This window comes from Vombatus ursinus, unplaced genomic scaffold (assembly GCF_900497805.2).
Source record: "Vombatus ursinus unplaced genomic scaffold, bare-nosed wombat genome assembly UNPS02014802.1, whole genome shotgun sequence".
NCBI classification, from domain to species: Eukaryota; Metazoa; Chordata; class Mammalia; order Diprotodontia; family Vombatidae; genus Vombatus; species Vombatus ursinus.
The window spans coordinates 13,231,394-13,254,396 of NW_020954580.1; the positions used below are offsets into that span (position 1 = coordinate 13,231,394).

Below are 23,003 nucleotides of genomic sequence, written 5' to 3' on the forward strand. Positions count from 1 at the left end.
TTGGGAAATTAGTATGAAGAATTATAATAAGCAGGATGGGTAGTAAAGGATGTAGTAAAAGGATGGGTAGTAAAGAATAGGGCTAGATTTGTAGATTTTGGAGTCATGTAAATAGATAACTGTTCCCATGCAATTACCAAGACAAGAAGAAGAATGTGGAGAAATGAAAGGGCCCATGATGGAGCTTTAGAGTATACCCACAGTTAATGGGAAATGGTTATGGTAAATATCTAGCACAGGAGACAAAGAAGGAATAGTCAGACAGGTATAAGGATGACCAAGAGAGAAAGGTGTCATGAAATACCAAAAAAGAGAGTATCCAGCATAAGAATTTAATCAACATCATCAAAAGTTTGAGAGATAAAATAAGAAAAGACCATTAATGAGGAAATTATATTTAAGTGGCAAATGATTGCAATCAAATTTATCTCCCTCTAATTTTCCTCTCACCTTATAGCCTTTGAGGGTAGCTCCTAGCAAACCAATCTGATAAATCATATTTATTGTCACCATTTTAATGACAGATGAATAAAAAAAGAGATTGATGACTTGCAACTGTTATGTAAGAAATCGAAAACTATAGCATTGGAAACCCCAAACTCAGTCCCTGGACTTTGCTTAGGTATAGTACTTCTCATATCTCATGTCTGACCATATCCAGAGATGAATGTAGAATGGAACCATTCTGTATAACTACTAACACCACAGGCAACATCAAAGCTTGTTGTTTTTAGAGAAGACAATGACGAATTTCTGCCCTTTGTAAATTTAATGCAAGGAACATTTTGAGTTTTTAAAGCCAAGTATTTAGACAGATATTAAAGTTTAGCTTGGCAGGTTTGAAGCTTGTCAAATCCAGTCCTGATTCTTTGGCTTTGCTGCTTCTAGAATCTTTCACCCTTTGCATTTAAAGCCAACCGACAAGCCAGGGAAGCCATCACCTCTAACTCATGCATCGTCAAGTACTGTTTCCCATATGCTTTTCAAAAAAAGGCAGCTGTTGTTTTGCATCATTATATGAATTGATATTCTCTCCCCATCACTTTTCAAAGGAATAGGGTAAAGTTTCCTTTATATAAGATCTCACACATTACATTACTGTTTTCAAATGACACTGTGAAATCCTATCAAGCTGTTTGCTCTCTTAAAATATGTTCATACCAAATTATGCCTTTGGGAATACTGAAGTGCAGTTTAATGGAAAGAACAACATGGTAGTGTTCTTACAAATGTTCTTCTACTGTGCCTGATGTTTAACGCTGGATTTATTTTAAAATATCTCATATTAACATTTTCTTAAACTTCTGTACCTGCGTATTATTTGCTACTGCTAAGAATCCAGTGAAAATAATTATATGCTGTACTAGCAAACGCAGGATAAAAATAAATTTCTTTTAATGATATTTAACTTTCAGACTTTAATGTTTCTAGGTGTTCACCATTAAACTGGAGGTATACAAAATGAAGACGATCACTAATAACTTCTTTCGATTTTTAGTACTCTCTATCTGATTCGACTGTTTTGAAGTGTTCTGAATTGATACATGTGGATCCCTAGCTCAGTTCAAGTCAGTATAGACTGTGTGTGCCAGAAAGAACTTGATTTAATTCAAATTAATATTTTGTATATGAAAAGGAGCTGTAACAAAAAATTGCTTAATCAATTTGGAATTCAGACTTTGGAGAATTAAACTTCCCAAACTCCCAAAGGGCTGGGTTGAAATAATAAGTTTTTTTCTTATTATTTTTCAATAGGGAATGATAGCTAATTTAAAGTACTTTTTAAATACTCAATCCTTTGAACACATACACACACACACACACACACACACACACACACAAATGGGTTTTTAATATCTTGAGTCTGACAGTTCCTTTCAGTGATGTAAATCAAAAGGCAACCATGCCTGCCCATCCTGTGTGACTTATACCTATCTTCCCAAATGTTCCTCATGAAGATCTACCTAGATGTGTGCTAGAGGCCTCCTTAGCTGACTTCTAATATTGTGAGGGTACCAGTGGAACATTCTGACTTCCCGCCTGTCATCCTTCATTATTTTCACATGACTGACCTATCTTTTCTTACTCTCATACATTTCCTTCATGAGGGAGTTTCAGGGAGATTATGAATTGGCCAGGGTCATTCAGCAAAGGTCTGAAGTTGAATTGTAACTCAGATTTTCCTGATTCCAAGGCCAGCAGTCTATGATACCCTGCTGGCATAGAAAGAAAACATGGAATGATATGGGATAGAATCAAAGTTCTGCACTAATATCTCTGAAATGTCAAAGTATTTTGTATCATTTTATTTGCTTTCACGAAAGCAATTATTTTTCTTTGCTAACACAAAATTCATTAGATAAGTTTTCTGTGGATTTTCTGTGGGAGAACCTATACAAATTCTCAAATATAAGAATGTGTGGTTGGGTTGTGACCTGCAGAAATGAAGCGGACACCTAAATTGACACTCTCACAGGTCCATCAAGATATTCTAAAACTGCCTTTCTTTAATCATATTAATCATGAATGTCCAATACTGTTTTCCCTGAATAGTTGGCTGATACAATAAAATGCATTATTATTAAAGGTATCAGTTTGTGAATAATATAGAACTGGTCGTAAGACTATAGGATTGTAGATCCAGAGCTTGGAAAAACCTTACAGATCATTGGGCCCAACCCCTTCATTTTAGAGATGAAAAACCTGGAGATTAGAGAGTTTAAGTGATGTGTCCAGGCTCACACAGTGCGTGTTAGCAGTCAGGATGTGAATGCAGATATGTTCTGTTGTTAGATTTCTCATTATGTTTTTCCAATTATTTGAGTTATCTGTCAACATCAGCTCAAAAGGACTTCATTGATTTTTTGATAGCTCAACAATTCTAACCATTACCCAATTGTTACTGATAACTGGTTTTGCCTATCAGTTTACAGTGTGTCTAGTGTTAACTGCAGGATAGTTTCCAAGGTGATGATCTCTAGATATTCATGCACTATCATGTGCAAAAAGGAGCAGCAAAAAGAAGGCTCAAGAGACAAAACAAAACAAAAACAAACAAAAAAAAACCCGACACTAACCTTAGATCTTTTTTTTTTTGACCAGTTTTGTGATTTAATTAAAGGGGTATTCAGTCAGGAATTCTTTCTAACAATGCCGACAGATACCTTCTCCATATCTTAGAGTCCTAGAGACTTGCCTGGAGTATTGAGAGGTTGTTACTGCCAGTATGTGACAGAGGTAATACTTAAACTCATGCTTTTCTGCCTGTGAGATCATGTCTACTATTCCAAACTGCCTCTCAGAATTAGGGGTGGTGGTGGCGGCTAAAGGCAGCCTTTAATCCATTGTGGGTGAGTTTCAGGTTTGTCTCACACTTAAAAGCATGACTTCCCCCTTCCTTCACTTCCATAGTGCTTTGCAAATCATTCAGGCCCAAGGACTCCTTTGAACAATAGCCCTGGAAGAGGGACAGAAATCTCCCTTTCACTTCTCCATATTGGGAAGGTGAAGGATAAGAGGTTGAAGGGAATTTAATCCATTATCACCATAAAATAATTCATTAAATAATTTATATGTGATTGTGCTTTCTTAATCTATGTGTAGCTTAGCCAGAATTCCAAAAGACATATCCCTCTCCCACTAGGAATTTAAAAGGTGCACATATTTACATGCATTCATACATAATACCTACACACACCTATAGATAGATAAAGAGATGTAGATATATACATATATATATATATATATGCAACCCTAAATGTACCAAAGACAATCATCCCAGAGCAGTTTACAAGTATGATGATAAGCAGCCCCCTTAGAACTAGTCATCACTTAGCCAATTGAAAACCCTTTGAACTCCAAAATTTCAAACTCCAGAATTTTCCATTTCATCATAACCTGCCATCCTTCTACTTCTCTTACTCTGTAATTTTTATTTTAAAAATAATTTATATTTAAAAAATTTTTTTCATTTTATATCTATAAGTCATTTCTGGAAGTATGTTCGTCCCCTGCCAAATTGAACCCTCCCTCATAACAAAGAAAAATAATTAAGCAAAAATACATGATATAGTTACTCTATCTGATAATTATTTTTTTAATTGATTCATTAAATCTCCCCTCCACTCTTGAGAGGAGAGAGGTATGGTTCATTGTCTGTTCTCTGGGATCATTATTGAATTTTTAGTTTCACTGAGTTTAGCTACCCACCAGTGATCTTTTCATTTACATTGTTGAAGTCAATGTGTATGTAGATTTTTTTCTTTTAATTTGCTCATTTCATTCTGAATCATTTTATAAAAATCTTCTCATATTTCTCTGATAATCTTTAACTCAGTACTCTCAATAACTTTCTTCTATCCCTCTCCAGTTCCTTCCTGTTCCCTAAGTCTACAGCCCAACTTCTGACCTTACTTGCCTCTCTTATTCAATCTTGGATTCCAAAATGAAGCATTCCAATAATGTGCTCCACAAAGCCTAGATTATCTCATGATCTTATCCTTCTAGTTTGCCAGTGTCTCAGTTGGAGGCCGGAGGGTGAGGAGGATATTAAAAACTGTATTGCTCACATTCCTCTTTCTGTCCTGCAGTTGCCAAGTGTGGGGAATGGTCAAGAAACCAAGTTGGTAGACTCTATAACAGTGAGTGTCTGAATCCTACCTGGCAGCCCTTTGCTTTGCCTCTCACTGTCTCATATGGATCTTTCTACAGTGATTGTTTCTAGAATGTTTTCCTGGTCTTATTTTATTTTATTTATTTATTTATTTATTTATTTTTTTTGCAGCAATTGGCTTTATCTGGGCAGTTAGGTGGCTTGGTAGATAGAGCATTGGGCCTGGAGTCAGGAAGACATGAGTTCAAATCTAACCTCTAACATTTAGTATTTATGTGACCCTAGGCCAGGGGCGGGGAACCTATGGCCTCAGTGGCCACATGTGGCCTTGACGCCACAGGTTCCCCACCCCTGCCCTAGGCAAATCAATTAAACCCTTTTTACCTCACTTTCCTCATCTGTAAAGTAGAAATAATAATACACCTACCTTCCACAGTTGTGAGGGTCAAATGAGATAATGATTATAAAACTCTTAGCACAGTACCTGATCTATAGTATAAATGTTTGCTATTATTAGCTATTATTTTATGACTTTATTGAGACTCTATCAGCCATCTACTTTGACCTCCCTTAGCTTCCTTTTGCTCTACCTCAAAATGTCTCTGTATTTTTTCCAAATCTACCCTACTATCTCAGATAAAGAAATTTTTTTCTTTTCCAGAGCTAACCACTGCCCTGTGTCTAGTTAGCTTCATTGCCTTCTTGAATCTTCTGTCTCCTTCTGCATTGACTCTTTTTTTTTGCCTACTTGTATATATTGACTTCCTGAAGATAACATTTTAATCTTAATATTTAAATATTTTATTTATTTAATATTATGTAATATTTTAATATTTTTAAAAAGCCATAATTTGGACACATACTCAATTACAGTACCATGGACAAGTGTCTTGACTTCTTTGTTTCAGACAACTTTCTAATATTGATAGGTACAGACAAGTTATGAATCTTCATTAATGGAGGGAGTTTTTACAATGGGAATTCTCTCCATTCCAGGAATCACAGGTCTAGAAAATTTCCCCAACTCCATCCAAAAAAATAAATCTACTTTGTGATATGAAAATTTGTGGTATCTTATCTGTCCTATTAAACATTAAGCTTTATTCCATGTTTTTATTCATCTGCAGGGATAAAATATATATTTACTAAATGAATAAATGAATCAGTGGGCACTTAATTGTTTCTTATATGATGGTTGATAAGATGGAAAGAATAGTGCTCTGAGTCAGGAATATGAGTTCTTGTAGGTAGGAATTATTTCCTTTTTCTCTTTGACACCTAGCATAGTTCATGGCATATAAAATGAACTGAAGTTCTGGATCTACTATTTTCTTGCTGCATGACCCTGCAAAAGTCATTCAAACTCTCTTGGCCTTGGTTTTCTCAGCTATAAAATGGGGGCAATAACACTTGCACAGACTTATGAGGAAAAAACTTTATAAACCTTAAAGTACTATTTAATATGAGGAAATGTTATCTTTTATGTTCAAAGATAACTACAACTAAGATTTCATAAATACAAGTAGGGTTGTCTATAGGTCTTGTCTAAGCATTTACAGTAATAAATGCATAACAAGGAAAGGACAACATTTATTTTATTGAAAATACAGAAAGGTTAAAAGTTTCATAGGTACTTGTGAGCCCATGATACAGAAAACATATAAAGCACTCAGTAGCTCATAACCCCTTGAAAGAGAAATAAACTTTGGGTTGCAAATGGGAAATCACTATAACATTTTAGTGAAATGCCTCTTTACCACAGAATCCTACACTTTCCCTCTCAGAAATGTAATTGCTTCCCTGTAGCTTAGGCTCCTCTCAGAGGGCAAACATACTTTGGGACAGTGGACGAGCGACCCTCTTCCCAATGTATCTGAACTATCTAAATAAGCAATAGATGCACATTCTGCAGACATGTCTCAGGCTAGGAAACCCTACACATATTTCTCCAGTCTCTGACTTGTTCAGAAAGAGAAAGGTGGAGGAAGAGAGGAATTTGAAATCTGGGAACTCCTTTACCAGGCTGCCCAGTCAAGTGCTTGTAGCTCATTAAGTGCTTTTGATGAAAGTCAATGACTGGGGGATGAGGGGTAATACAGGATGCAGAGGAAGAAGTCCCTCCTCTCACTGCTAAATTCTGTGAGGAAGGTTCCAAGAACAGGTATATAAAGGGGAGGGAAAGTAGTCTGTTGTCTTTGCTTTGGAAGCCAACACAGAGAAGTGAGACTTCCAACAAGAGTTCAGCATCCAGAGTCTAGCATCTCGGGGCAGCCCCAGTATGGGAAATACAACACAGTAGTTCCAAATCAGCCATTTCATTTTGGGGTAGCCTTAGTTTCTGAAAACCAGAGGATGTCTTTATTCTTTTAAGAAGATGACATTAGGCATGTCCATATTCTCTAAGGAGGGAATTATAGATAATCAAAGGCACAGAGACTCACCTTCTGGCAAGCCTATTAATTTAGGTAGGCAACTACCACAGTACCTTAACTGTACTCTCTAAAAACATTGTGTAAATAGCAGACTTAATTATTTCAATTTAATGTAAGGTTTACATTGTTCACTTTTTCCCCCCAAAGTCTGTACTCTTCAGAGTAACTTGTATGATAGGTATTATGAATTACATTAAGAAAAATAAATGTACAGGAACTTTTTTTTCTTGTATCATGTTCAATTCAGATGCCCCACAAACCTCAAAATGACCGCTAGAATTTATCTGTTGACAATTCCCATAAATTATAGGAGGCTAGTTTTTAAGAATACTTAATCTACACAAAAATTGTTTTTAACTAGATTTTTTTTTTTGGTAGCAAGCATCACAATCTTTATGCATTTTGTTAATCATATGTTCTCTAGAGAAGTGATGGATGTAGAAATGGGGCAAATGTTGCTTTATAAATGAAGCATTAAACACAAAAACACTTTTCAATCTGTCCTAAATTCTACAAGTAGTGTAGCTTGTTTTTATTTGTGATATGTGTGTGTATATATATATATATATATATATATATACATATATATGTATAAAATAATTTGATTTCAATATACACTTTCCAATTATCACACCATTCCCATATGTGTTTACTTTGGTGCAGTCTGTCAGTGAACATGGCCTTGATTCCTTTAATTAGAAACTATTTTCAAATGTGGGTATTTTATCGCCCCCCCTCCCAATCCATTGTTGTACTTGCACACACAAAGGACTGTGGAGTTTTATAAATGAAAAGAAGCTTTGAGATTGTTCGTGCCTAGTCATTTTTGTGACTTTTTTTTCCAGAACTCAATCAATATGCTAGATGAAAATTTTTTTGTTTAATTTTTTGTTTAATTTTCTTGGCTCCTCAAGCCACTAACAGAAAACTTTTAAATGTGTGCATGTTAAGTTGAAAGGTGAACAATGAACAAATAAAATAAAATGCCTTTTTTGAGAAGATTGATTTGAAGATCGCAGAAAAGCTGATGCTTAGACTGTTTTATTTCTTAACATAGACTTTTTTTAAATTTTTTTTCAGTCCATTCGGGAAGTCACTGGGTATGTCTTGGTGGCTCTTAATCAGTTTCGTTACCTGCCTCTGGAGAATTTGCGTATCATACGTGGAACAAAACTTTATGAGGATCGATATGCCCTGGCAATCTTTTTAAACTACAGGAAAGATGGGAATTTTGGACTTCAGGAACTTGGTCTGAAGAATTTGACTGGTAAGGAAATATTCCTTAATGGCCAAGACACTCTATGCTTTTTGTGTCTTCCTTTGTTAATGTGATATTCTATTGTGTGGATCTATATAAACATACATATAGAAGGTTATATTCAAGGTCACTTTTGTATAATACGTATATATGTATGTTATAGCTACAAAATAGGTTATCACATGTGACTTAGCAGTATAGAGATACCCAGCACTTATTTTTATTATAGAACATATGATTCCCTTCTGCCTATTTCCAAACATTGGGAGCTTTAAGAAATAGCATGATGCCATATCTCAGGCAAACAGCAGTACATTCAAAGGAAATGTTCAGTGACCATGAAAAACAAGATATGAAACAGGCTTAGGAAAGTGATGTTGGGTGGTCCCAAATGAACAGTAGAGCATATCATCAAATCATAGCAATAAAACCCTAACACTTACTGTCGTTGGGGCAGCTCACTTTGTGTTTAAGCCATACTTAAAGCATTGTGTTTCCTTGGACCGTTTCCTTGTTGTTACTGTTTCAATTACTATATGTTAGAAAATATATTTTCATCACTTATGAAATCTGTTCAATTTTCAAATATTATAGAATGATTTAATCTCCAAATTATAGATAATAGCTAGCATTTACACAGGCCTTTTGGATTTTCAAGGCCTTTTTAATAAATATCTCATTTTATCCTCACAATAACCCTGGGAAGTAGTTGCTATTGTCATCTCCATTTTATAGATGTGGAAACTGAAGCAGAGGTTGCAACTTGCTTAGAGTCACATAGCTAGCTAGTAAACGTCTCAAACCAGGTTTGAAATAGGTCTTCTTGACCCAAGATCCAGGAATCTATCCCCTGTGCTATTGAGCAGCCTAAATTTAGAGCGTGAAGTAACATTAGAGACCATCTAGTCCCACCTCCTCATTATATAGTTAAGCATAATGAGGTTTAAAGAAGGTTAAGTGACTTTGCTAAAATGCACATAGGTAATAAGTGGCAAAACCTGTATTTGAACCTAGGTCTTCTTGACTTCAATTGCAATACACCTTTCATTGAACCATACTTTCTCTTAAAATGCATGTGTTAACATCATGTTGCTAATTTTATTTCAAATTTCTTGCTTCTATATATGGAGTTTAACAAATTAGATATTGCCATTTAAAAAACCATATTAAGTCATTTATCAATTAATGCTAATATTATTATTTTTTAATATGGGAGCATGTTTTTTCTTTCCAAACTGACCTAAGAAGCTCAGGAATTGTTAGATTAAATTCTGCAGTGTTTGTGAACATTGGATTCGTCAAGAATTTATTAAATTTTTACTGTATGCTAGGCACTAGTGATATAACAGTGAAAACAGTAGAGTTCCTCACCACACAGTGTTTGAAATCTCATGAAGAAAAGACAAATAATCAAACATAAATGACCAAAATTCAACTCAAATTATATTGAAATTCACAGGAGAGATCCAATAAAATCTTTAAGTATTTAAAAAAATAGGGGAGGAATCATTTCTAGCCAGACAGATCAGGGAAAGGTGTCATTAAGGAGTTGGCACCTGACCTGGATTTGAAAGGAATGAATTTTAGGAGTTGCAGAGAGTCTATTCCAGCCAAGGGAGGATTGATAGTCTTTGCAAATGCACAGAGGCAGGAGAGGGGAGAAAGAAATTGGGCTATAGTGAAGATATATTGCTTATGGAGTTTATCACTTGTACATAATAAAATAGATTTCCAATTATAGTCTTCTGTATATTTTATATGCTATATCTAGCATCCATATAGTGTTCATTATCAGTTGCACATCTAACATTTTGAACTAAAATAATGTGCACTATGATCTAGAATACTAAACATTCCAGAGCTAGAGAGTAATGTTATTGTTCCATAGCATATCGCTGCATTTAGAGTCAGAGGACCTGGGTTCAAATCTTAGCTTGTCACTTATTACCTGTATCAACTTAGACTGGTCACAACCTCTTTAGACCTCAATTTCCTCATCAGTAAAAGTGGCAGGGTTGAATTAGAAGACTTCTTTAAGATTTATTGTAGCTAGGAATCTGTACTCTTATGATTTGTAAACTGAATCCTTAGCGAATTGTTGGTCACTGGGGGGAAATAAATGTTTTTTTCCTATGTGAATAATTAGGCAATTTCTAACAATTTATGAGAATATTCCCATTTGACCTTTGTCTCACATCTCTGGACTTCAGTTTTCGTATCTATAAAATGAAGACATTAAACGAGATGGCATCTGGAATTCTTAACCAATTAGCCTATGTACCCATGTAGTTATGTTTATCTATTTCTTCTGGTTCCCCACTTTTCTGCACTGCACTGGAAATATTTCTGAATCCCAGAAAATTTTTCTTTCGAAGAAATATGTATTTAAAAGGATGACAATTATTTCATTATAGAACTTTGTAAAAATATGTCATCACGGGTAGTGTTATTTTAGTATTAAAAATGAAATCCAGTAACATTCCATTCTGTTATTGCCATATAATGCTGTAGTGGTTTATTGTTATTATTGTTATTGTTGGTTCCCGTTATTTTTTTAAACCAGAGCTGAGCCACAATTTAGTCAATCACATGTGAGAGAGATAAGGATGAGAGATGAGAGATTACATTTCAAAAAGGATTTGAGAATAGTGATGTCATGGATTTCTATGAAAATAGAAGTCCCAGAGTTGATGAGGATAGAGGTGACCCCAAATCTTCTCCAATTTCTAGGTTTCACTTTCAGCACTTTCACTTTATATTTCTCTCAAAGACTTTTATTTTTTGGATGTTGCTTTTGTTGCGATAAGACTCCTACTCAAGTGGAAAAGAAGCCTGGGGTAGGTTGGGGTGGGTACGTGAGAAAAATCTGTAAATGGGAGGAGTAGGAGAAAATTGAAGGATTAAAATCAGGAATCTAAAAATAATATTGTCTAGTTAAAACAGGAACGGAGAACAATCTGTTTTCTGCATTATTCTTCTCTGATTATATTAGAGTAGAAATGAATGGAGTTAGATTCCCACTTTCGTAACACTTGAATCAAACTATTGTTCACTGTTTTAAGATGTGCTAATTGAAGCATCTTCCGTTGTAGCAAAGCTGGCTCTAAAGTTTTCTCTTATTTGTTAATTTCTACATTCAATAGTGGTATCGCTAAACTACTAAAATGGATGTCATTTGTATAGAAAAGGAGGGAAACTGGACCAGACTTAAATGTATCTTGAATTTAACATACATAACACCCATAACAAATATAACTGCATAAGTCGTAGGTTACTGGTGCTAGGAGTTAACAATTTTGCAGTAGAGTTGTACTTGAATCAAAGACTATTGTTTTAAAAATCATATTTCCAATGTTCTATTGAATCCCAGAGAACCTAATCTTTTTCTCAGAGTAAACATAGCAGGTGACATAGGCATAATACTTGAGTGAATGAGATGGATGTTCAGAGAAAGCAGACATTTTTTATTATTAGAATTATTATTATTATCATTGTAATCTTTATTTTTATCATTTACTGCCCCACTTTGATTTTTAAAAAATGAAGTAAAATTGAATAATTAGGTGAAATCATAAGCAATCTGTAAGTCAACATTATTATGCTGATTTGTGCAGTTGGTTAGTACCAGGTGGCAGAGTGGGTAGAATGCTGGGCCTGGAGTCAAGAAGACTCATCTTTGTGAGTTCAAATGTGGCCTCAGACACTGGCTGTGTAAGCCTGGACAAATCACTTAACCACATTTGACTTAGTTTCCTTATCTGTAAGGTGAGCTGGAAAAGGAAATGGCAAACCACTTGAGTGTCTCTGCCAAGAAAACCTCAAATAGGACAACAACAATAAATTGTATACTGGCTGGTTTTCATGAGAATAAATCAGACCAGGGGCTTAGCCAGACTAGGGACTTTGAAACAATTGAGACATAACATCTTATACAAAATACAAACACGGAATGTGAATCTCAAGAAAGTCATACATTGGTTGTGTGAAATTCAGTTCAACAGATATTTAAGTCACTTTCTATATATCATGAAGTGTTCTAGGCACTGAGAATATCAAAACAAAAAACAAAATCAGTCTCTAGTCTTAATAGGTATAAATTCTTCCTGATCGATTTATGCAAAAAATCTTTTGTTCAGTGGTGTCTGACTATTTATGACCCCATGCAGGATTTTCTTGGTAGATACTGGAGTGGTTTGCTATTTCCTTTTCCAGCTCACCTTACAGATGAGAAAACTGAGGCAAACATGGTTAAGTGACTTGCCCAGGGTCATACAGCTAGCAAGTATCTGAGGCCAGATTTGAACTCAGGAAGATGAGTTTTGCTCACTTCAGGCCCAGGACCCTATTTACTGCATCACCTAGCTGCCCCATATGTGTGTGAGGAGATTTTAGTGGTACTTGGTGCTGGAGGATGTGAGGATAAGGACAGTTTCATGGAGATGATGGCCTTTGAACTGAGACTTGAAAGAAATTAAGGAATCTATGATTTAGGTAAGGAGGGAAGGCATATACAAGTAGGGGGTTAGGCAGTGCATGTGAGGAATGACAAGAAGGACAAATCTGGCAGAACTGCCCTGTGAGTATATGGAAATCATGTGCAGTTAGGCTGGAAATGTAGATTTGGGCCTGCTTGTAAAATGCCAAACAGAAGAGTCACAGAAATAAAAATCACCAGGGTTAAATACAAGGTAATTTGAAGAGAGAGAAAGGCTAACAACAAGAGGAGGAGGGAAAATTCAATAAAAATCTCACAGTGGAGGTAATACTTGAACAGATAAGAATTCTGTTAGGTTTAGATGAAGAGAATGTATATTTCAAAAATGGGGGATGAGGGGAGAATGGGATGAGTGAAGAGAGAATGTTCATTTCAGGACATAGGTTCAGGTTAGGAGTATGTGTGTGTATGTGTGTGTCTGTGAGTAACTGTGTGCATCTGTGCTTGTGTATGTGTGCGTGTGTATGATGAAGAATAGCAGGTATCTTCGGTGTTTGTGAAGAAGAAATAGATTTTTAGGGAGGGATTTGAGATAGAAGGTATCTTTTAAAAATCCCTTTTATTTGAAAGGATTAAAAGTGGCTATTTGGGACAACAAGATAAAAATAATATCATTAAATTATATATAAATCTATATTTCATTGTGTGGTTTGTTTTCCTAATGCAAAAAAAAACGTTTTAGTAAATGCTTTAAAATATTTCTGTTGGATTTAAGTGTGTATCTATCTCTAAATTTGGGTACACATAATGTGATGCAAGCAATCCACAAAAATCTACATGTTCCTAAATATTTGGGGTACTCAAAAGTTGCCTCAAATTTTAAACTCTAATACTTGCATAAGATTTATTTGCAAATGTTATTTTATAATCATATTGAGAATTCATTATAACTAAATGAATTATCCCCTATTGATATTGTTTCATCAGCTGTATGTTTTCATGTACTCAATGAATTGTTTGAAGCAAATTATAATAATAATAACAGTAACTAGAATCTACATAGCATTTTAAAGTTTAAAAAGCACTTTACATCATTTGACCTATAACTTAAAAAAAAAACTGTTGTCTAAGACATATAGCAGAACCAGGAGAACCTTTTACACAGTAATAGCAACACTGTGTGATGATCAACTATGGTAGCCTTAGACAGCAATGCAATGATCCAAGATAATTTCAAAGGACTCATTATGGGAAATGCTATCCACATCCAGAGAAAGAACTGATGGAGTCTAAGATCGAAACATACTATTTTCATTTTATTTTTTCCATAGTTTTTTTTTCCATTTTGTTTTGTTTATTCTTTCACAACATGACTAATATGGGGAAAAAATATAGTAGGGAGTATCCCACTAACCAGGGAGTCTTGAAAACCTGAATTCTTTTCCTGGCTGTGTGCCCAACTCACTATCATTGTGTTGGTCTAGAAAATTAGAGGTAGGAGTTAGATGACACCTAAATTTTCTGTAGCTTTAAATGATCCTATAATTACCTGGCAAATAGAGTAGTATAGATTGTTTGATCAAATTAGCTTATCATCTATTTTAAATCAGAGTCCTCTCCAAAGGCCTCATGATGGAAAATGCTATCCACATCCAAAGAAAGAACTATGGAATTTGGAAGATGATTGAAGCATACTATTTGCTATTTTTTTTCTTCTATTGAATTTTGTTTCCTCTTTCTGGTGGTTCCTCCTATTGGTTCTAATTCTTACTTAAAATGTGACTAATGTGAAAATATGTTTAATAGGAATGTATATGTATAGCCTATATCAGATTGTGTGCCATCTTGGGAAAGGTGGTGGGGAGGAAGGGGGAGAAAATTTTAAACTCAAAAGCATATGGAAGTAATTGTTGATAAATCAAAATTAATTAATTAATTAAAAACATAAATCAGAGTCCTCAGGAGAACTGGATGTAGAAAACAAATTTTATATGGAAAAGTAAGAATGAAGGAATAGATGTTGAGAAGGTATGGTTTTTAGAAATATATATGTGAAATTTGGAAAGAAAAGAGAACACATTGCTTTCCTTCATAGGTGTGCATAAGGCTTGCCTGGCATAAGTACAGACTATTATAAGAATAAAAATAACCTGTGTTGTTTTTTTGAAGTAGAAAACAATTTCTCTAGGGGATAAGTAGCCCAAAGAGTTGTGGGAAGGAAAGGTATGCCAAGGGAAAATAAGCAATAGTTAAAGAAGACCTTAAGAGGATAAAGTTTCATTTTTTGTTTGCTGTTGAGCTTGGGAAGAAATTCTTTTCTTTGCAGTGTGGTATAATGTGGCATAAGGACTTCTCTGTAGAATTTCTTTAGCCAGGTGATGAAGGGACCTTCATTTAATTATGTGGTGGGATGGCTTTTAAATAGATTTTTCCTGCTTTCCTTAGTGAATGGGTGACAAACAGTAATTTGTGAAGAATCTTCTATTTATTTTTTTTAAATTTCATTTCTCCATGGAGAAACAAAAACAAGCAAAAAACAAACACAAATCTCACATCTTCTGGTGCTAGGATCATGACATCATTTATTTAGCCTACCATTTGATGTAGTTCTGAAAGGTTGTGGGGATTAGATTTTAATTTAAAGTTTTGATAGGTACTGGAGCTTCTATAACTACAAATATTCTCTATTATATAAATACCTACTCACCTCGCTAAATTTAATAAATAATAGATTATAAGGGAGAGAAAAATTAGGAGGCATTGACAGAGTAAGCAAGCTTCAAGATCACAGTTTCTTGTTTTAAATTAATTGTATAACGACAGACTGTTAGAACAGGAAGTTTCCTCAGAGACAATCTAGGGCAACCCTCTAATTTTATAGATGAAGCAACGGAGGCCCAGAGCCATTAAATGACTACACGTGTAAGGTCAGAAAGTCATTGGGAAAGCCAGTGCCAAAACCCGCATCACATTCTTCCTATTCCCCAGTTCGCTATAATGTATGAGAAGCAGTGTGCTGTGGATAAAGTGTGGGATAGGGGTCCAGGTTGTACATAAATTCAGAAGACTGAATCAAGATCTCAAAGATTCACAAAAGTTTCTTTAATTCTTCCCCCTCCATTGAACCCCATTAACACTGTTGTTGAAACAGCCTTAATTTATTGCACATGGCAGGCTTATCACTGACATGCTATTGTCATCTCCCTGCCCCTTTTGATTGTCCCCTTGGGGACATGTGTGTGTGTGTGTATGTATGTATGTGTGAACAGCTCTTTCCCCTTTCCTTAAATGAATACTCAAATAGTCTCCTATTACTTCACTGAGATTTTGAAAAGCAACTTGTTTAGTCAGACAGACGTTTGTCCTTCCAGTGCTACTTCTGATACAGCTTTATGTATGAGATCTGTTTTTTTGGCAGGAAGGTGCCTGGGGCTTTTCCCCCATTTCTCTGCCATGGCAGTCTTTCCTGCTTCATGGCTTATCTTCCCTCCTTTGCTTCAGTACAACATGCTGAGCACCTGTTGTCTCAGTGCTTCATTTCAGACTCCCATCATCATGTTTCACCCTTCATTGACCTTGATATTCATCTTGACCTAGACGACAGACGTTACTCATTCCTGGAATTCCCTTTCTGACACTGGAGAAGACATTCTTCAACTACTCTCAGGGCTTAGTAACCCACAAGTGGGTTTAAATAGACTGGTTCAGGGATTGCTGTGGAACACAATCTGTTTGACAAAAGGACTAAAAAGCCTCTTGTTTACACTGGAAATGAAACACATCATCATCCAGTGTTCATGCTAGCAATAATTTCAGCAATGTCTACATTTTAAAGAGAAATTATTTGAGAAAAGTCTGTGCTAAAAATATCAAACAATATAAATAGCAGGCTTCAGATGGAATCAGTCAGAGAAATATTAGTTTTTGTTTTTAACATGAAGGCATTGGTTTTTATGTGGATAGATTAAATTCTAGAATTGGTGTTTGATTCTGCTTTTTAATAAGACTATTTCCATTAGGGCAAGAAGCATCTGTTCACTAAAAGGAAAGAGACTATGGTGATAATTTGTGTGTTCCTATAGAAGATACAATAACGTGTATATTTTGAGAGAAATAGTGAGGATGTTATAACAACTAACATAAGATGATTACCTTGGCCACTGAATAGGTAGGTCATTGGTGAATAGGTTTAAGAAATCAAATTATGAGGAAGGTGGTCCTCTAGCTATCCCTTAGAGGAATACTAAATGGAGATATAATAAGGATAAGGATAATAATAAAAATTGTTATTATATAACACTTTAAGATTTGTGAATAGTTTTACACGTATTATCTCCTTTCACCAATGTGGGGATTTTCTCTGCTAACTCAAATAGTGACCCCTCTGAAAGGAGAGGAAATGTCCTACAGCATTGCTTGAGGCACACAGAACCTAAGTTACCTACCAAGGGACATGCAGCTAGTAAGTGTCAAAGGTAGGGTTTTAACCCAAGTCCTCTTGATTCTAAACCCAAGACTCTATTCACTATAGAATGAGGAGAGGAGGGTAAGGAAGAAGGGTAGAGGGGAAGGAAGAGAGGAAAAGGAAGGAAGGGAGGAATGAAGGAAAGAAGAATTATACACACACACACACACACACACACACACATACATACATATAGAGATACTTCCATCCATCCATCCATCCATATATGTATATATACACAATACATATATACATACATATATCTATATAGATATAGATATATCTGCTGTTTGCCAGGTACCATGCTATATCATTTAAAATATTATATCTTTTAAGACTCACAACAACCTTGGGTGGTAGGTACTATTTTGAGTCCCATTTTACAGTTGAGGAAACTGAAGAAGACAGAGGTCAACTGACTTCCCCAGTGTCACATAACTAGTAGGTATCTGAGGCTGAATTTGAATTCAGAGCTTCCTGACTACAGGTCCAGCACTCTATCCACTGCACCACCTCACTGCCTCATGGGGGTACATTGGGGATATAAACAGTAAAGAAGAGGTAAAAAGTTTTAGGGAGTAGATTTATGAGAAACAGTAGGTCTTTTCTGAGTCCTGATAAGCAAGGTGCTCCCTATAGCCTGCTGCAGGCAGCACTCCTGTTTTTTTTTTTTTTTGTCACCTGGTTCCTGGAGAGCCCTTGCCCTTTCTCAAATTGTATCAAAAAAATTTAGCAACTATAAGAAGTGTATAAGAAACCTAGTTACAAATGAAAGACCTGGCCATCTATTTGATCCCTCTTAGAGATGCAGGATAGGAACTATGGAGGGTAAGATTTCCAGTCTAAAACCCCAAGTGTAGGCATCAATGATATAAAACAATGAGCTTAAATATAAGCAAAAGGATTCAACATTTAATTTTATATAGATCTTCCTGATTAGAATCAGGTTGATTAGTAAAATTTGTATCATGCTCTGATTAATTTTTAGATAATCTTTTTTTTCCAGAGATATTCAAGGAGAGTTTCTTGATCCATGTAGAAGTTAGCCTACCTAACCTCTGAGGTCTCTTTTTTGTCTAAGATTCTTTGATTCCCCAGTGTTTGATAAGTAGTAGGTGCTATAGAAATGCTTATTATCCTCCCGTCATTGTATAGTAGGCTATAAGCCAAGGAGGCATGACAATAATACTGAATAACCCATAGCAATTGGAAAGAGGTAGGATGCTTGCAGTAAGCAGATAGGTCATTCCATTTTTATTAGCAGAATAAGCTCATTTTAACTCTAAAGTTAATAGAATATGATTTTTTTTTAAATAGTAAGGTTGCTAAGTTCTTAACCTTTATGTACTGTTGACCATACAAGAAAGTAATGGTTTAACAAATTTCTCATAGCTCAGTTTTATTGGTAAAGGTCTGTGATCTTTTGGAAATATTATGATGATGCAAATATTTGTTGTCCATTGTTTTCCAGTTAGCTATTCCTCTAAGATTTGAATAATTCCAAACTATGATCATATAACTAATCATTAAGTAAATATTAGGTTTCTAGCAAATATTTGCACACAAAAAGCAATGTAAAGATAAGAAATCATGGGTGGATTGACATTATTATTGCTATTATTATATTCAGGAATATCTATGAAATCAGGGATATATTTTAATATGAGGCTCTGCTAACCTCTGAAAGGATAATATATTAAAAGAATATGCAGTGGTGAAAAAAGAAATTACAGAGTATTTCAGGGGAATTGCTAAAAGATGCGTGGTCTTATTTTGAAAAAATATATTAAGATTTTAGGTTTGTACTATAACATTTCAGTCTGCTTGAAGATAATGTGATGAATGGCTTATATGGAGACTTCAAAAATAATATTTCTTTCTTTTTTTTAACCATTTAAACTCAATAGTTGCCAAATTATAGTTATCAGTTACAGATTTGGAACTCCTAGTTTACTTCACTTTACTTATCAGGTGTAGGGCTTGTTTTACAATTTAGGTGGTCTAGTTAGAGATGTAACTAAATTGTGGTAACAGTGGATAGGAACCCAGGCACTAAATTGAGGGGGTGATGGCTGGTCTTTCAGTCATGTAGCAACATGGAATCATATAGGCTTAGCACCTGTATTGCAAAAATAGGTAGTTAGAATATCATGTTTCCACCTTTCCTTCTCATCTGCCACTTGCTGGCCACCCCAGAAGCAGACTTATGCCAGAGATCTCCCCCAAAATAGACTCAGACACCACACACACACATGCAGAGCCAAGAATATATTTTATTCACTTTGTTCCAGGCACAGGTGGTCCTCATCTAAGGTTTAGAAGTTCATAGTTGCAACTTGGAATTCAGTGGCTAGAAATTGGACACGGACATTTTGCGCTTCAAAATACACACTGTGAGGGGCAGCTAGATGGGACAGTGGATAGAGCACCGGCCCTGAAGTCAGGAGGACCTTAGTTCAAATCCGGCCACAGACCAAACACTTGACACTTACTAGCTGTGTGACCCTGGGCAAATCACTTAACCCCAATTGCAAAAAACAAAACAAAACAAAAAAACAAAAATAAAAAAACAAACAAAAATACACACTGTGAATATTTGTTTAGGAATTACTTCCTCTGTCTTGGACAATCTCACCAAAAATTACGAAGGAATATTTTACAGTTATTGTATTGCTCTACAAAGTAACTTCTTTGACTATTCTACTAAAAAATAACAATGGCATAGAGATGAAGGCAGTCTTAACTTTTCTGTATCACCTTGAGAGTTTTATTTCTTTTTTTTTTCATTATAATTTTGTTCAATACTTTCTGGAATGAGTAGCAACTAAGGGAGCTCAAAGATGGCTCCTGTGTTAAATCTTGTTTTGGACATTGTATATTACCCTGAGGGCAGAATGAAATCAGAAAAAGGTGACATAACCTTCTTATCATTTCCAGCTTGAACCTGATGACATTAACTTTGTATACAAGCTGTTGTCACAGTTAAAGATATATAACAAGATCTGGGCAAATAGGGAACAAATTGCATTAGTGACTCTTTTGTTTTTTGTATTAAAAATCATATGTAGCACAATGATTAGCATATAGTAAGTGTTTAATAAATACTTGTTCACTGATTTTACATTAGTATTTCACTTATTCTTTTGGGTCAGCATCCTTGTCTCTCCCCATCTGCCATATATTTTATATAATGATACTAGAAGTATGTAGCATATGCTAGTATTGGAAAGATACCACTATTCATGTAAAATGTGAAATACTACAGAGGGAAGTGCTGTATTTGGACTCAGAGGTATCATCTTTTCGGAAATGGCCCAGGTATTCTTTGGAGGAATGTCACATTTTCTTTGGCTCAGTGCTCAAAGGATTTGGGAATTCACTATATGACACACTTCAGGGTGTGGTCACCCACTTCACCTTCTAAGCCTCCAGGCTCACAAAGTTCAAGATATGCCATTTTATTTATAAGAAAATAGAAAGAAGTCTCAAATATGTGCCCATATTAAATAAGGACAGTGGCCATTTGGAAATCCTTGCCTATAGTCTTAGTAGCCACACTTTATGAAGTTCTATCATAAATAACTCATTGCTACACATGATTTTCATGAGTAGGACTTTGCTACAGCCCATTAGTTTCCTTATGTGTAAAATATAGGGATTGTGTCCCTTATAAGTGACATTTAAGGTTCTTTACAATTCTAAATGTAAACTCCTATAATATATTGAACACTCAGCATTCTAATAAAATGAATATCTCAGTACTCTAAGGGTTCATAACATTGTTTACTTGGCATTTGGAGACATGATACCCAAACTTTGGTCAACTTGTTTAACCTCTGAGTCAAAATTTCATCCTTTGTAAAATGGAGAGAGTAAATTTACCTTGTCAATCATATAGCTTTGGATTTATTGTTGTTGTTTTCATAAAGCTCCACTTTTAGACATGTTTTCAGGCACATTCGGTTTGGACCATTAGCTGGAAATAATGATTATCATATATTGTCTTTTAAGTGCTAACATAACACTCCTGAATCACTTTTGTGATTCTTTTGTGATTTCTTCTAATGCTCAAAATTTATTCATGGTCATCCACATTCACTCAATTTCTCTTTGTGGGTGCAATTTTGTCTGGAGAATAGAGTGAAATTAAATGACTGCGATAGACATTCTCTCCATGATGGTGGCCTTGCTAATTTTATTGCAAAAATCATGATTAGTGAACTATTCTCTAACATAATGAATTACTGTCTCATTTTGATAAGGTATTTTCTTTCTTTTCATTCCAAAAGCTCTTTATTCACTTTGTAAAGTCTAGGCATTTTTTTTTTTTTACAATTGTAAGTTTCATGACTATTTTGGTGATTGGGTGGGTGGGAGATTATGGAGGGGGGACAAGTTTGGGTATCATGCTCTGTTATTTATTCTAGATGATCACTGTTATTGAGTGTTTGGGGAAATCTCCTTCAGCTAACTTGATGTAAAAACAGAAAATGTAATTCTACAGATCTAGACCCTCAACGTTAATTGTAGGTTAACTGATTTTTCAACCATAGGTCCCTTTTTCATCTCTTATTTTTGTATAGAGGGAAATTGCTAGTTAGAAATACTCTGTTAGCTTGATAACAGGTCAAAAATGGAAATTATTTTGAAATGTCCAGCTAAAACATGAGAGACTAAGTTGATCTGCTCTATATTTTGAGTAAAAATATAAGACTCATTCCTCATGGTATGAGAGGTAGAAATTCATCATGTGGCATTAATGTTCTAGAGAGAAGCAATAAGGCATATTAGATAAAGAATTGGACTTAGCATCAGAAAAACATGGGTTAAAGTCCCATCTTTGCCATCCTGGCTGAGTGACTCTGACAACTATTTAAAGCTTAAGTTTTTAAAATGTGTAGTTTATTTATTTCATTAAATATTTTCCAATTACACACGAAATTTTTAACATTCTTTTTCTTAAATCTGAGATCTAAATTTTCTATCTCCCTCTTGCCTCTCCCCATCCTTGAGAAGGCAAGCAATTTGATATCAGTTATACATGTGAAGTCATGAAAACATATTGCCTTATTAGTCATGATGCAAAACACAGACATAAAGAAGAAAAATTAAAATAAAAAATATGCTTCATTCTGTATTCAGAGTGGATCAGTTTCTCTCTGGAAGTGGATAGCATTTTTCATCATGAGCCCTTTGGAATTATCTTGGATCATTGCCTTGATCAGCATAGCTAAGTCTTTCACAGTTGATCATCCTTATAATATTGCTGTAACTGTCTACAGTGTACTCCTGGTTCTGTTTACTTCACTTTGCATTAATTCATATGTCTTCCCACATTTTACAGGACAGCTAGGTGGCGCAGTGGATAGAGCACTGGCCCTAAAGTCAGGAGGACCTGAGTTCAAATCGAGCCTCAGACCAAACACTTGAAACGTACTAGCTGTGTGACCTTGGGCAAGTCACTTAACCCCAATTGCCTCACCAAAAAAAAAAAATATTCCATTACAATTGTATACCACAACTTGTTCAGCTATTCCCCCATTAATGGGAATCCCTTTAATTTCTAATTCTTTGCCATCACAAAAAAGCTGCTATAAATAGTTTTGTACAAATAAGTCCCGTTCCTTTTTTTGTGATCTCTTTGGGATACAGTCTTAGTAGTGGTATTGCTGGGACAAAAGGTATACAAAATTTTATAGCCCTTTGTGCATAGCTTCAAATTGTTTTCCAGCATAGTTGATTTAGTTTACAACTGCTGCAACAGTGATAAGTGTCCAGATTTTCCACATCCTGTCTAGGAT

At 35.1% G+C, this 23,003-nt stretch overlaps 1 protein-coding gene across 1 annotated transcript in view; it reads left to right on the top strand.

The window, feature by feature from the left end:
• The window catches only part of ERBB4 (erb-b2 receptor tyrosine kinase 4), an 833,670-nt gene that overhangs the window by 199,805 nt on the left and 610,862 nt on the right, over positions 1-23,003 (top strand). Inside the window, exon 2 of the mRNA XM_027873426.1 lies at positions 8,125-8,311. Within this exon, the coding sequence (XP_027729227.1) occupies positions 8,125-8,311 (187 nt within the window). The remainder of the gene's footprint in view (positions 1-8,124; positions 8,312-23,003) is intronic.